The sequence below is a fragment of the Venturia canescens genome, chromosome 7 (genome assembly GCF_019457755.1).
Source record: "Venturia canescens isolate UGA chromosome 7, ASM1945775v1, whole genome shotgun sequence".
NCBI lineage: Eukaryota > Metazoa > Arthropoda > Insecta > Hymenoptera > Ichneumonidae > Venturia > Venturia canescens.
This window is the reverse complement of record NC_057427.1, coordinates 11,452,655-11,469,012: the sequence shown is the minus strand read 5'-3', so window position 1 is coordinate 11,469,012 and position 16,358 is coordinate 11,452,655. Positions and strand designations below refer to the sequence as shown.

At 44.3% G+C, this 16,358-nt stretch overlaps 1 protein-coding gene across 4 annotated transcripts in view; it reads right to left on the bottom strand.

The window, feature by feature from the left end:
• Nucleotides 1-35: 35 nt before the first annotated feature.
• Nucleotides 36-16,358, bottom strand: part of mwh (multiple wing hairs) — a 105,936-nt gene continuing 89,613 nt past the window's right edge. For all 4 annotated transcript variants that reach the window (XM_043423096.1, XM_043423095.1, XM_043423097.1 and 1 more), the window contains 4 exons: nucleotides 13,140-13,369; nucleotides 5,478-5,766; nucleotides 3,584-3,802; nucleotides 36-3,033 (listed from right to left, as the gene is read on the bottom strand). In XM_043423096.1, the coding sequence (XP_043279031.1) occupies nucleotides 655-3,033; nucleotides 3,584-3,802; nucleotides 5,478-5,766; nucleotides 13,140-13,369 (3,117 nt within the window). In that variant the 3' untranslated portion in view covers nucleotides 36-654. The remainder of the gene's footprint in view (nucleotides 3,034-3,583; nucleotides 3,803-5,477; nucleotides 5,767-13,139; nucleotides 13,370-16,358) is intronic.

Sequence of the window (16,358 nt, the reverse complement as noted above, 5' to 3'; positions counted from 1 at the left end):
GATCGGAGAGTCAATAAAGGATTTTCTAACACTCGTTCATGGTTACACATTTTATTGGTCGTTACTGCTTACATTGCTCTTTGATCGCGCGAACCAGACGAGAGACTCGTCTGGCTCTTTTATTGTCGTAATAAATAAAAAACGAACATTTCATCGTTATCTCTTGTACAAATCTAACGATACATTTTTCTCCCGAGGAAAAATATCGTGAATATATATTTATATTTGTTTATCTTTCACAGAGATTCGTCTTTGTATTCTGCCTCGAGTTATAGCGAGTGAAAATATTTACAGGACTGTTGGTTAAATAAAAATGAACGAGATTGTACAACTCTTCATTCGAAGGGATTGTCAATTCTTCGGTTTACAATAGAAGAAAAAATGTTCGAATCGAGCTTGAATCGGCGAAAGGTTTTACTCAAATTACAATATTTAGCTCTGCTTCCTCCAATCCCGAGACACTGGAAATACTTTTCCGTCCCTTTCGTTTTAGTGACAGTTCGAAAGAAGCTCGGAATCACCGATGAAGAATTTCGTTGAAAATAAATCGAGAGGCATAAAATAAAATATCCTATGAAATTAATACTCATAATATTGCACTTGTATCGATGTTATTCGAAATGAAAGTACGAAGGAAGGTAAAAAAATCGTGCGTCAGTACAACCCCGAAAGTATATCAGTGACTTTGCCATGTTTAGCGACTAGCGAGGCAGTGGAATTTTTCCTCGCTCCGACATTATCGTCGCGAGTTATTTGGGAGTGTCCGGAGTATTTGCCGACATTGAAGCGATTTTTGCCGAGGCCAAAGGCGTCGTAGCGGCCGGAGGGTAAGAAGACGCCGGAGTCGTTGGTGGAATATTTGTTGGGATTTTTATCGGCTCGCGAAGAGCTCTGATTGGATCCGACGGTCATCGCGTTTGAGAATTTGTTCGTTGTTCGATAGTCGTCGATGTTGTTTTGGAAGTTCCATTGCCTCTCGATTCTCATCGCGTCGTCGTAGAGCTCGTCGCTTCTCAAGAATTTCGAATCCGAGCAACTTTCTATGCGAATTTGCTCCTCCCTTTTGGGGCCTTTTTCAAAGTACGATTTTTTCCCGCTGCTTTTACAGTTTCCTCCTCTGCCCGAGCTCTTCTCCTCGCTTTTAACTTTCGATGATTTGCCATGTTTTTGTTTGGCGGGACGCGACGTCTGCGAGCGCTTCGAAGGGGAGAAAGCCTCTTCGATCGTCATCGCGTCGAAACTCTCGTCGATTCTGTCCAACGATTTGGTCAGCAAATGAGCGAACTGCGGAAAGCCGTCACGTTCGTTTTTACGATTCACCAGCGGCTCCAAATCGTAATCGGTTATGTAAACGAGACCGCTGTCGCTCCCACCTCCGCAGCTCTTGAACGACTTTTCCTCCCGCTCGGCCATCGAAACGTGGTGGAAAGATTCGGACCGTTTGATTCTCGAGCGCGGCCCGTCGAATCTCGTGATTTTCTCGTTCTCGTTTTCCTCCCATCTCGAATAATTCCTCAAACTCATATTCTCGAAGGCGTTTAAACTCTCGAATTTTCGGATGCGACTTTCGATCCTCGACTTCCCGGAGTTCGGACTGGAGCCGCTCGACCCCAGGAAGTCCTGACTAGCCGATCTCCTCAGCGACTTTCTTCTCTCCAATTCGCTCTTGTACCTCGACGAGCTTCGTTTTTGAGTCGCCACCGAACAATCGTTGATGACTTTACTGTTGGACTCGAATTGTTTGTAAACTTGAAAGTACTTGCTCGCGGGCTCAGAATCCCGGAGATTTTTAAAGTTGCTCGAATCGTCAAAGTTCCTCATCGCTTTAAGCTCGTTTTGCAGGTTGCTCGATTCCCGAGAACCGGCGATAGGATCGTTCCGCGAATTGTTGGATCGTTGCGAGCTCGATTGAATTTTATAAAAGTTTTGATTGCCGAGATGTCGAGAAGCGGGCTCGGTGCTCTCGTTTTTCGTGACGTACTTGAGCCGCGAAGCGCTCAGCAATGAGTCGCTGCCGTCGTCGAGAGTCTCCTCCTCGATGTCCTCTTCCTCGTGGTTGTTAAAAGCGATGGGATTGTCAAGAAAATCGGCTTCTCTGGAGGCGAGGATGGTGGAGAGACAAGGAGGCGCGCGTCTCGGCGGTTGAGGGTACAAAATCGCTGGCACGATGGCGTCTTCGAATTCGGGGTTTTTCACCATTATTTTGACGCTTTGGTCGGGGGAGTTTTTGGCTGCTGGTTTCTCGGAGCAGGAGGAGCTCAGTTTTCTCGTCACTGCTGAATCGACGCTGAGGTCTTCGTCCTCGTTGGGTCCGAAATAAGTGACCGAGTCTTTGTCCGAGCGTCGATTTTTCGTCTTCGGAGTTTCTTGGCTCGCTGATTTAATCGAAATTCTCGAGCCTCCAGAATTCCTCTCGGCGTTGTTCAAAGTTCCTTTACTATTTTCGGGGTAATTTTTCATCCCCTTAACTTTACGATCCTCGAACTCTTCCTCCGCGTCCTTAACGATGATCCGCAACTCTTCGATGACGTCGTCTATCGTAGTTTCTTGGTCGTTATCGATCAAAGACATTTTATTGTTGTTCCCCTGTCTCAGTGACATTCCCAACTCCTCGGGGCTGCTCGATCTCTCCGATGAACTTATTCCCTCGTCCTCGGCGTTCGACGACATCGCCTGCTGCTGCTGCTGCTGCTGCTGCTGCTGCATTATTTTCCGACCCTCGCTTACCGACGAGTTTTTTGACATCGACTCGATCTTCCGGTCCTCGCTACCGCTCGCGTAATCACTCATTTTCACCGTGTTGTACTTGTCCAGCTGCTCTTGAAGTACGCTCACCTTGTTGCCGAGAATTGTGCAAGTTTCCTCCGCTCGGGCTAAACGTTTTTGCAACGCTTCCACGTCGACACAGTTGTGAGACCACTTTTGGACCTCCTTGTGAAGAAGATCACTCAACGAGTCGTCACTACGGACGTCGACCTCGCTCAACCACGATTGCAATACTCGAGGCTCTAATCCAGCCTCGCATGCTTCAGCCTGCATTAAGACGAACAAAATAAAAGAAATACTTCAGTACACCATTCACTTATAAGGCAGTTTATCGACTTCAACATTTCCATAATTTACAGGTTTTAGCTTACTTCGCGAAATACCTCGACTAAAAAATCGTCAAACACGTTTTTTCCCACTTCATCATTTTCTATCTGCATTTTAAGTTCAGAAAAGTTGATTTCAACACGATTGTTTATCGATTAACTCGTGTCTTTATATCAACGAAAATAATAGCTCGAATCTCCGCATTTTTTTGTACGCTTTTCAAGCCAAATTTCATCTTCTCTCGTACAGTTTTACATTTTTTTTTTAATTTTTCGATTTTTGAATATTCAAATAATGCAATTTGATCGTACGCCGTTTTATTCGCCACCGAAGAACGAAGAAATTGGCCTGTGATCGATTATTTCGGGCGCAAGGGAAGCTTCGAGTCGTCTTCAATCCCGTTTTGTTTTGCTTCACTTCCATCCCGAGAAGATTGCAAAGCGTCTTGTTCGAGTGGTAGAAAAAATGGAGTAATTTTTGGCGCTCGTACCTGAATGTATAATCTCGTTTGAGTGCGTGGTGCCGACTTGAGAAAGGCATTGAGAAACGAGATTCCTGCAACTCTGAGTGCCATCGCGGCCCTCGGGGCGAGAAGAGCACCTGCGAGAAAACGGAATCTTCCTCCCTCGCCGTATCTCAGTCTCAAGGTGGAGACGGCTTCGGAGACCGCCAAATGGCCACCCGGTGCCTGACAAACTTTAGTCAGCAACTGAAAAATAAGTAAAGGAAAGAATGTTCTGAGTTGGGCCATTATTCAATTATTTCAGACTTCGCCAAGGCTTACGAGAAAAAGTTGGCAAATATTCGGTTTTTTCAAACTAGGCGCTCAAAGATTTCATGCTAACGAGAAAAAGCTCATTTCTTCATTGATTTTCTCGACCGGGTTTCTCGTTTCGGACAAGCAGTTCGATCCCTGACACAATTGTCTTCGCTACGCTCGAGCCTAAAAATTCTAACAGGACGGGAGCACCGGCCAATAATCTTGGCCCGTTCCGACTGACCGCGAAGACGCGCCACGCCGAAATTAAACGATCGTATAACCGAGGACGATAAAAAAAACAGGTTTCAACGGGAAAAGAGGACTGAAAAAATAACGGGCACGACGGACGAAGATCGCAACTTTGTGTCGCTTGACTCGTTGCACTTTTTTACGATGTGTAGAACACAAGTAAAAAATAAGCGGAGGGAGCTCGAGTTTGGGCGCGCTAGTGGGTCAGGGTCCTCGGAATATACCACCGATGCGGAACTCGGAGATTATCCTTCCAGAAGTTCCGAAAAAACATTTTTCGGGAACATCAGTCGGAATTTCGACGATTTTTCATGTTTTTAAAAGTTCAATAAGAAAAACTAGTTAAATTTATTCACTCCGAGGAATGTTTGGAGAGAACGTTCTGAATTTCACGCATCGCAGCTTAAGATGCAACTTGGAAAAGAACTTTCTCGAGTCGAACGCGTTGAATTTTGCGTCAGGAATATTCAGAAAAACTGGGAATGTTTGAATAATGAGGAAACGACAAAGAAGTTTGGAAAAAACTGGTCGAGCACAGAAATAATAGCCCTCTGGATAAAAGCGATTTTTCCCAGATGCGTGTAAGAAAATCTCGTATAGCTGGCTAGTATGTGTGAGAAAATAAAATCACGTGAACGAGACTCGTTGTGCGTACTCTGTTATGTACGTGTTTCTCGTAATTTTGGAATAACGGCAAAACGCGTGCCTCGAGTGCTCGAGTCTGTTTACGCCGAGAAAAGGCTCGCAATTATATATACAGGGTGGTTCATCACCCTTTATTCAAGCTTCGAGATAAGAATCGGACTGCGAGTTGCGCAGTCTTATGCTATTTTTCATTAGATCGCATGCCGCTGAGTTTTTAATCAACGATTTTTACGATTTTTTTTCGTTCCGTAACGGATTCTGGCGAAACGGTCAGAGATGCGTCGAAAACTCATGGGACCAATTTCGTGGAGGGTAAAATTTGCTAAAAAAAAGTCCCCGGCGATGATTTTCTATCTTCAGTAGTTTAGCTCGGAGAGCGGCTCGCAGAGGAGTCATTTTGAGAAACTGCACTTCGAAACCGATTCGGTTTCGAACTGCTCCCAAGGCTAAGCTACAGAAAATAGAAAATAGTTCTAAGGAACTTTTTTGTAGGAAATTGAGTCCTCTACGAAAATGGTCCTCTGCATTTTCCCTCTATCTACGACCATTCTGGCGAATATTCGTGCTGAAATCCAAAGTATTGCTCAACTTCGATACTCAATCGAGACAAAGTTCCATTGGAAAGCTTCGCCGACACCTGCGATTCAAATTCATGGTAATCCATCCTCGGCCACCCTGTATACAAAAATATCCGTTCGGTTTAACACTTGTAAAAAATGAATGCGTGTACCTGCAACGCGAGAACTCTGGACCGGTTGAGGCTGCTGGTGAGACAAACCGCGAGAGCGAGGAGTCCCGGCTGCGCTTGTGACAAAAGTCTCGGTGCATCGGGACATCTCTCGCCGCATGCGGCCAAGCACTCGACGCATCCGAGCTCATCGAGGGCAGCTCGTCTCGTGCCGATTCTTGGCCCACCCTGGCCGCTCGGTGGGCTGCTCTGGATCAATTGGACGCCGCGAAGCGTTTCGAGCAAGAGTGTCATCCCGTCTGCTGGCGGAGCCGCGAATTCTTGCACAAAACTGTAAAAAACCAAAATTTCATTTCAGTTATAAATTCAGCAGAAAGTAGTTTTTAGCGAATGATTTTACGACTTTGAGGTAGTTTTTAGCGGCTCGCAATTCACTGAATATTCGAGTTTCGAATACTTTCGATCGTGCAATATAAAACCATTGTGATTTTTATGATTTTTCGAATGATTTTCGACCATTTTACCATTCAATTTATTCATAGTCTCAGTGCATTTTGATCCAGTCACGATCTCGTGAGTTTTCCACTTTTTTTTCCATTTGGAAAATAACAATGCGAGCACCAAGTTTGGGCGACTTTTCTTCCGGATTTTTATCTCAGATTGTTTCAGCCTCTTTAGTAGTAGTAGTATCGGTACACACGTCATGTACCGTAAACATGGAGAATAACTTGCGGTTGTTCTCGTCACCGTAGCGTATAGAGAGCCGAGTAGTTTAATTGCGTTTGTCGAGACGAGAGAATCGCTACGGAGATTTAACGGAACTCTGAGAGAGTTTGTCGTCACCCCGTTTCGTTTTTTTTTATTCCCGCACAGTGTTGTGGCTTTTACGTCGTCATTGTCGGGATTCGTTGCTCGCGATGCGTCGAAGCAGCAAACGAGCGTTTGGCTTCGAGAGGATTTTTTCAATAAAAAGTACGATCGTCCGATCGGAATTGTTAAAAAAATGTCGAATGACTCTTCAGTTTTCGTTTTTAATGACCAATCAATATTTCCTGTGGAACGAAACTGACGGACGAGCTCATTTGCAGCTTCGAATGGCCATTTCCGAAGGAGGCCGTCGATAAAGCAGCGAAAGAAATCGCTAATTGCGCCAATCGACGACTACGCATCGTAAACGAGCCGGTCATTTATTGCGTTTCCATAATTTACGATACAATAAATTGTTGACTGAACTACCGGACGTTTCAGCCGAGATCGATCGCATCGCTTGTGCTTCGTTTACGAATACGATTTTCTCGCTTCCGCAACGTCTTAATTCAACGTCGAAGAACGCGTCGCCGGATAAGATAAGATTCTCGTGGCGACTAATTTCGCCAAAGTTTCATTTTCGGTTCGCGCCTCGCTGCGTATTCAAACAGCTGCGCAATTGAGGCAGATTTTCGTGGTTCGACACACTTATTTGCCTATTTCTGAACGTGGTTTCGAATTTATTTCCGAGAAAACAAATCGCTGCGGAACTGATTGAGAGACGGGAGGATGGAAAATAAATCATTGACTACCAAGACACTCCCACGTCGCGTGAATGATTATGCAGTAAACGAAAACTCCTTCAGTCCGATTAGCATTCCCCTGATTTACAATGAATTCGTAAATCTCGAAATTCTCGGAGCATATATACACGAGTGAAAATAAAACGAGCGAGAGCATTGAGTGCCGTTAATCGGGGAGTGAAGAAGCAGAATCGTGAAATTCGATGTACTTTGTACCTCTCGAAGATCTCAATTGGGTCGTGCGAGCCGACATCTTTCGAAGCAAGGCTCCCGGAGCAGCGTTGCATACGATGGAGAATGCACGTTCGTTTTGAACTGATTGGATGAAAAGCGCACTTTGAACTGAAGATTGGATTTTTTTCGGTCATTACACTTTTGTCTCATTCGACCCAGAATCGCATGAAACATGTTTCGGACCCATCGTGGGAGGTAATTTTTTCAATTTTTGCGATTTTCGAAAAATTTCAAAATTTTCTCGGAATTTTTTCATAGTCTAATGCCTTCGAAAATATTTTTTTTTTTTTCAGTCATCACGTTTTTGTCCCATTCGACCCAGAATCGCATGAAACATGTTTCGGACCCATCGTGGGAGGTAATTTTTTCAATTTTTGCGATTTTCGAAAAATTTCAAAATTTTCTCAGAATTTTTTCATAGTCTAATGCCTTCGAAAAAATTTTTTTTTATTCAGTCATCACGCTTTTCTCCCATTCGACTCAGAATCGCATGAAACATGTTTCGGACCCATCGTTTGAGGTAATTTTTTCAATTTTTGCGATTTTCGAAAAATTTCAAAATTTTCTCGGAATTTTTTCATAGTCTAATGCCTTCGAAAATATTTTTTTTTTTTCAGTCATCACGCTTTTGTCCCATTCGACCCAGAATCGCATGAAACATGTTTCGGACCCATCGTGGGAGGTAATTTTTTCATAGTCTAATGCCTTCGAAAATATTTTTTTTTTTTTCAGTCATCACGCTTTTGTCCCATTCGACCCAGAATCGCATGAAACATGTTTCGGACCCATCGTGGGAGGTAATTTTTTCAATCTTTGCGATTTTCGAAAAATTTCAAAATTTTCTCGGAATTTTTTCATAGTCTAATGCCTTCGAAAAAATTTTTTTTTATTCAGTCATCACGCTTTTGTCCCATTCGACTCAGAATCGCATGAAACATGTTTCGGACCCATCGTGGGAGGTAATTTTTTCAATTTTTGCGATTTTCGAAAAATTTCAAAATTTTCTCGGAATTTTTTCATAGTCTAATGCCTTCGAAAATATTTTTTTTTTTTTGGTCATTCCACTTTCGTCTCGTTCGACATAGAATCGCATGAAACATGTTTCAAACCCACCGTTGGAGGTCATTTTTTCGATTTTTTCGATTTTCGAAAAATTTCAAAATTTTCTCGGAATTTTTTCATAGTCTAATGCCTTCGAAAATATTTTTTTTTTTTGATCATTCCACTTTCGTCTCGTTCGACATAGAATCGCATGAAACATGTTTCAAACCCACCGTTGGAGGTCATTTTTTCGATTTTTTCGATTTTCGAAAAATTTCAAAATTTTCGAATTTCGGAATTTTTTCATAGTCTACTGCCTTCAAAAATTTTTTTTTCGATTTTCCCAATTTCCCATTTTTTTAACTCCAAATTCGTTTGAATCGTGAAAGTTGGAGCATCCGGTGAAATTTACGAGTAATGAGCGTCAATCGAGTCTGGTCTCTGTACAAAAACAAAAGGTATTCGTCACTCGGATACTAATTCACAGATCGAACGACTTCATTTCAAAACAAGTTTTCCATCGGCGATGACAGGGCAAGTTAAGAAGAAACAGAAAAAATCGTAGTTCCCATTTTTTTTCATTATTTCAGTGGGAGTCTCTCTGTGTATACAATGTGTACACACGTTTTGTCTCCTCGATTCTGATCACGGAGGAGCTCGATGAGGATGACGGGCCAAAAAGTGTGCCGACCGGTTCTCCATCGCGCGGCAAATCCCCGATAAAAATTTCGAAAGATTAAGTTGACTCGAGAGGAGAAATAAAAAGGGAATTAATCGTCGAGCTTGGAGTTGGCTATTACTGTATTTATAATGTGTATTATTGTGTGCAGTGGGAGAGAAAGAGCGAAAGAGTGAGCGACGAGGGGGCGGGGGGGGGGGCGGGGGGGGGGGAAGACGGAGCCCAAGCGATCAACGAAAGATCGAATACACTCGTCTATCGTTCTCGCATCCTCTTCCGTACTTGAAAAAAATCTTTGATCGACGATATACCGTACACTATGTGCTCGTAACGTGTAGGAAACCGGCTGGTGTGCGTGCATCTCGTCGAACGAGTTCCCAAACGGGATAATAAACTGATGCCCGGCAATAACCGAGACAGTTAATTCCCTCGATGATATTGTTTTTTTCAGCGTTTATTTAAGTATTACATTTTGAATGAGTCCCTTTTATAAATATACGAGGGACGGATTCGATCTCGAGGAGCCTAAACTTGGAAGCTTCCGTGGAGCTCGAAAAGTCTCGCGTGCGAGTTGTGTTTTTTCGTTGATTTTTGTTCCTATGATCTGTGATCGGCTCGATGTTGGAGGCTTCCGCGCGGATGAGCGCATCCGCGAGGACGAATTATCTCCGGGTTCTTGTTTCGAAGGACGCGCCGCGCGTCAGTTTTTTCAGTGATGCAATTAGCAAGATAATCTCTCGAGAACAAAAAGTGGAATATCACTTTCGTTCGTTGTTACGTCGATCGACGCTTCAGCCACGCTCCCCCTCGTAGAAACGTCAAATAATGGAGCACATTTTCCATCCTTTTTATTCTCGAGGCTTTTAATAAACTGCTGCGCGGATGAGCGTGTACGAGGCTCAAGAAATGGTCCGAAAACAATGGCGCTACGGCGGGTATTACGCTGCCTCGTGTTATTATGCAAACGATGATCTCGCAACTACGGACCTCCTCGTTCATAACGATACACAACGAATTTTTAAACGTACACACCTGCCCGCGTGCTGCCTTTCAGAGCTAAGAATATCGAGAGCCTTTTTCTCAACGGATTCTACTTTTTTTCCCGGAAACTTTTCTTCAATAGACACTCCACGAATGGAGCGAAATCCATCGAGATTCGACAGAGATAAAATAGAGAAAGAGGCTCGAGGAGGACGGAAAATATTCAACGAGGAATTGTCTCGCGGCTGCTGACACTGCGAACGCGTTGCTAAACTCTTCTGGGAAATATTTATACGGTCCATTGAAAATTTAATTGGTTAGCACAGGGAAGCCAGAGCTAATTGCTAATTACGATTTCTCATTGTCTAATAAAATCCACACACGCTTTCCGTACAGTGAATTTTTGACTTTTTTTTTATTTCCAAATCACTCTCAACCTACACTGAATTTTGCATGAAATATTTGAGCAAAGGGATTTTAATTTCATGCACGATTGCCGATGATCCATTTCCGCTGGGTCGAATATATTCACGTCCGTAATCACCAGGAAGTTCAATCGAAATAAACGTTAATAGGAAAATACTTTGAGTCGATAATCCGTTATACATTTTAGACAAAAAACATATTTTCGTTTCTGAAAACATTCCGTTTCGAATACTCCGGCCCGAAGATTGGTTTCCAGCACGAATGCCAGAGTGATCAAAGTCGGGCCTCCTCCCGAGCGAAATGCTCGAAAGATCGTCGGTAAAACACCCCGGAAGTTCGGTCGAAAGTTCAATAGAAAAATACGTTTACAGTTGATGATTCACGCAAATAGATTTTCCTTCTGAAACAGGCTTTGCATAAATTTCTTTACTCCAACGAGGTTAGGGTCTCTTAAAAAAAAAACGTAGGAACGTCAAGCATTTTATATACCCATTTGAAAGGGCAGAGCAAAAGAGAAAAGGGGAAGCGAGAAGCCCTTGACGAAAATGTAAAACATCGTAAACTCGAGTTACAGGAACACAAGATACCGGAATGATCCGTCCTTTCCATCCTTTCTCGAATGCATCGCGTTCCTCGGCTGTGTGCATTATATTGCGCCGTTTGTTATTCCGCAGACGGACTACTCTCCGTGGCTGGCTGGCTACTTTGCTGTATGCAACTAGCCGCGAAGCATGAATGCGCTATCTGCATGTTGCATACCAAACGAGCAGAAGACTCCTCCACGAGGGGGCTTCGCAGAGCGTCGGCTTTTGTACCAGGCCGTTGCATCTCCGTCGTATAAACAGCTGAGGTTCAAAATTCCTTACTCGCCAACGTATATTCTCAAGTTTTGAGACTGAAGAAAGGCTTGACTACGAACACGAAAAATTGACGGAGCGAGGGAGACGAAGAATGAAAAAAAAAACAGCGGGAGGGGAGAAAAATGACGCTGGAGTCTGCAGCGTTCGAGTCCAACGCGGCATGATGCAAAAAAAGCCTCCAATAATTCCAGTTTCCATTTCGTTCCCTGGCGAATTTGCAATTCGTAGTTTTTCGAGCTGCAAACTTTAGCTTCGTAAAGAAAAATCGTTTCTACGATACGAGAAATGAAATAGCGAAGAGTGTCACGAAGCTTGAGGCACGTACGAGAGTCTCGCTCGCAAACCCACATTACGCTTCGTCGACGTACACAGACGTCAATTTCGTCCCTCTTCCATATCTCTGTCTTTCTCCTGTGCGACTCGCAAATCTGCGAAACTAATAGAGCGTGCGACTGCACGCGTGAGTCTCGAGCTCCGCATCGATATTGCGATCGCGGAGATGGATATTTAGAGCGGATGCAGAGTTAAGTGCCAGGTTGCTGCACAATCTGGAAGATCCGATCACAAAGCGAGGGAATGAACGAAACGGAGCTGGCCTGGGAGCGAGCCTTTGCGGAGGAAAGGAACTCGAGTGACTTTGGCGCACGCTCGTAAAATCCGGAAATATTTTATGATTTCGATGCCTCGGTATGTTTTCATACGATCGGAAAAAACGCGACGAAAAATGGCGAAATTCGTTCTTTTCGAAGGACGAATATAATTTTCGATTCATGTGGCAAAACACGCACATCGAGTAACTGGCCTTAAATAGCTCGTTTGTTGGGGAAACTGAAAAAAAAACGTTTGTGCAAAAAAACTCATCAAGAGACGCCGATTGGCCTGGAACTGCTTCTGAGAACGTAGGCGCAGCGTAAATATAGTAAATTCTGATGACTCGTCGAGGATTTACCGTCAGATTACACACGCCGCGCGAGACTGTTTATTGCATACTCAAGTGGGCCAAACAGGGACATCGGAGCATATGCTGACTCAAAGTACTCGCGCGGGACGATCAATTCCTCGATGTCTAACGGCGTGAGACGACGTAATGACGAGTATTTTCCACGAGCAGACTAGCGGGACGATAAACCTCGTTCCAAATATCTTAAAATCATAGATTCAATGATGTTTGCCTGTAAAGACGACAGAAAAGTCCCGGAGCGTCGGCTACATTTCGAAACTCTTTTTTTACCTTCTCGTGCTTCGCTCAATTGAAATTGAGGATGCTCGAGCTGCACCGGTGAAAATTCAGGTCAATATTTGTTTTACATTCCGCGTTCTTTTATTCCTTTTTTCATCTATTCGTTTCGTGATCCAGATTCGATATGAAAACGAACTGAAGTGTAATTTGCTGCGGCGAACCGAAATGAGCGACGTGAAATTGTGGCAGCTTCCCGTCTGTTTTTCCACTCTTTCATAATTACAGCTTCCGGTACAATCGAATAATTCTCAAGTACCTGCCAGGAAATAAAAAGATGGAAAAATATAATTGAATTATCAGCAGGCCCCCCAAGCTCCAGACATTTTTCGAGGACTCTCGTGTTGTTCTCGATCGATTAAAAGCTTCGGAGAGCTTGAACGATCGTTAAAGTTAACTGTGCAGCGTTCGCTAATTCTCGAGGGCCTTAACAATATTTCTCGCACTTCCTGGTTCGGCGGTGTTATTAAATCGACAGCGCACGTGCCCATATATCGCGAATACGTTATTAGTTCCACCAGAAGGAGGTGATTAGTCGTAAACGTCTCTCGGCGGGGAAGAAGATAAAAAACTCGGTTTTTTGCAGCTCTTAGAAGCGAGAGTTCGTCGGATGCTTCGACGTATGGGGTTCGACGATGAAATATACGTGTTAATTTGAATTGATAAATGACGAGCGGTGCGCGCGGCGGCGCTTACCTTGGAAAGGCGAGTCTGAGGTCGGCTCGCAGTTTGTTCAGGAGTTCACTGACCGAGGTGAATTGTCGAAGTGTCATTTCGCCACACGCCGAAGCGTAGCCGGAACTGGAACTCGTCGTCGAGGGCAAAGTTCCGTGGGATTCGTGGGACGTCACTGTCGGCCGGCGGCCCCATCTCCGGAGAGCAATCGCGTAATCTTCCGCGTTGTACGTCGGAGGCCGAAGTCTTTCCTGCGGAAAAAAGCGAAATTATGCGTTTGAAGTTGCCCCCTTGACCGAGTCTTTTGCTGGCTTGTTTTTCAATCTTGCGGCAACAAATTTGCAGGGCATTGAGCAATTTCTGGAAAATTCCAGATTTGCATGAGCTCATCAAACTTTGCCGTTTCTCGCACGAGAACTTTGCAAAGTTCTTGCACATTTTTTGACGCTGCTCTTTAGTTGCGGAGCAAAGACGCGACGAAACTGGAAAATGCTGGCATTCCCGTCGTCTCGTGTGCGGAAAGTAAGCGTGAATATTACGAGAGACGTGAGAAATAGTGGGCTTCTGGAGGTCTAAATTCACGAGGCATTTTTCCACTGCTCCATCATCGTATTTATCGAATTTCTGCGAAACTTAACGATCGAGATTATCGAGGTATTCTGCGCAGGCCAACTTTCCCTGCAGCGAGCGAGAGCTCGCCTTTACGGCATCCGAAAGCCAGCGCGAAGTTCGATTTGTTAGGGAGTTCAAAATTGCGTAAAACAATGTTATCGCAAATTCCGCGCAAGATAACCGTTGGAAAAAAGCGATTACGGAGCCCGGCATAAAAGACAGAAGGAACGATTTCTCGCGCGCGGCCTCGCTTTATATCTCGAGGCGATAAGTGATGCGCGAATTGCATTCAAATTATGGATTAACTGTTAGGAGCTCCCCTGCCTCTCTCGTAGAATCGGGAAAATTAGCACGTTCCATACGAACCTACATGAATATTTCATCGTTTTCATCCGAGTTACACTCTGCAATTTGAGCTACCTCTCACGAACCTCGTTGCCTCTTAATATTACATCCCGGGGATTATTATCGTTTGTGGTAATCTGAACTTGATGCGTTGAGCTGCAGTTTAAACTGAAATTAATTCTATATTAGGGAGCTCCAAATAATGGAGGAATCGGGGAGGTCAGAAAACGTGAAAACTACAAAATGAAATTTTTCGAGATCCGAGATAAAACGACGAGGCCAGAACGTACCTCGTGCGAAGTGGAATGTTAGAATAAACCACTTTTTTAGTCGGTCGACAAATCCTCCAACGTTGTTGGTAATGGAATAAAATGCGACAAAAAAAGACCATTTTGTACAAACATATGAAATGATGAGAAATTCGAGTTCCAGAGGCAGCCACCAAATTGAATGGTAAATTAAGGTAGCTTCGTACACGTACGAACCAAAAGTTTGGGCCGCGCGGCAATCACGTTTCATGCGCTCGAATAAGTCTCTCACACATATAGAAAGGGGCGCTGTAATCGTGGCAACGGCAGCCAAAAGCGACAGCGTCAAAATGTCAGTGTTTCCCGAGATCTTATTAATTCATCGGGAAACAAGTTAAAAAGTGTTCAAATGGCAATTGAATCGAGAAAGGTGGTCGAAAATTTGAGAAAAACGGTCGTCCGTCCGTTGCGCGCGTTACGTGAAACAAACACGCAGTTCATTAGTCGATATATCTCCGAAACTAAAAATCCGTTTCGCGTCGGTAATAAAAAATGTAAACAAAGTGCTATCCAGTGACGCATTCGCATCGCGTCGAAAATGAGCCGTTTTCAATATGGCGAGTATCTCGAAAATGAAATACTGAACCGTGAAGGCTTCCAGGACATTTAAATTGCAGCCGATTCTTAATACTTGAACAAAAGTACAGAGCTGCCTTAATGGCAAGTCAAATGAAATGTGAACGAGGCTATTAATTTGTAAATTTCATAGAAACACGATAGACGTTGTGAAAACAGTAGTAAACGGGAGAAGAGTCGAGAGAGAGAGAGAGAGAGAGAGAGAGAGAGAAGGAATGAAGCTATCGAGCAAGCAAAGTCACGGATAATTACTAAACCATTAAGCCCTGCGTAATCCTCACTGCAGTTTTTATGACGCCGTTTTCTTCATTCTCTCTCTCTCTCTCTCTCTCTCTCTCTCTCTCTCTCTCTCTTTCCCTCCGCCTCCCTTTCGTACAACCGTTGAATAAGGAGGGTCCGTAATACCCTGACGCAATAAACAGCTTCTGGAGGGCTGTGGATCAAGCAGCAGGAGGATGGAGAAAATTGATGATCTGTAAGTGTATCTAATCTAATGGGGAGGTGGTGCGAACGCCACGGAGCTCGAAATTCTTGAGCCCTGCGCGGCGGCGGCGTCTTACGCGATCGTAAAACTCAAAAGTTTAGTGTGCAAATTCGCGCTTGAAAAAAGCAACGGAGGTCATGACCAGGACAATGAGTACGTAAAACCGGGATAAAAGCCCACACAAGTGTCCGAGAAATGGTCATAAATGACGATATGCGCGTGTGTGCTCACACGTGCGCACACTCCGCGCGAGTACATACGCGTCTACGTCATTGTAATAATACGGGCATCTTGAAAACGGTCGAGTTCGCTCGACAATTTCACGCTGTCGCCGGAAGTCGGCCAGGCAGCATTCTTTATGGAGTTGTAAAGGTAAAAAAAGCCAGGATAATAATAAGAAGAAAAAAACGGGAATGAGTGGGGAAACTCGCGGTTGGAAGCTGGCTTCGAGAGTGCCCCGGAGTCTCTCACTTGCGGTTGGATGTTTCTCGCGCGTCTGCATGCTTTAATCCTCGTGTCACGAGGATGAGGGAGAACCGCAGAGGAAAATGTTCTCAAAGAGCGCGGGGGGACGGGAGAGAACGAGGGCACTGGACAGCTTTGATCCTGAGCCGGAAGCACCTCAAACATGAATTTTACCGATGCGTACTTTCGATCCGACAACTCGAATGGAGTCGTCGAAGCTTTCCAGATTGGCTCCGGGACAGAGCATTTTATTCGAATTCTCTCCCGCTGCTTCTTTTAGAGGTTTCGTTAGAAGTTTTGGTTTCTGTTTTTTACTGTCTCGCGTCGACGTTCCTGCACGATTCGATGAAAAAAATGACGCTCAGAGAAATTCCAATAGTCGCGTGTTTACATCTTCGATGATCTCCGACGAACCCGTCTTGGCATTAATTCGAGAAAGTTATTCAGGAG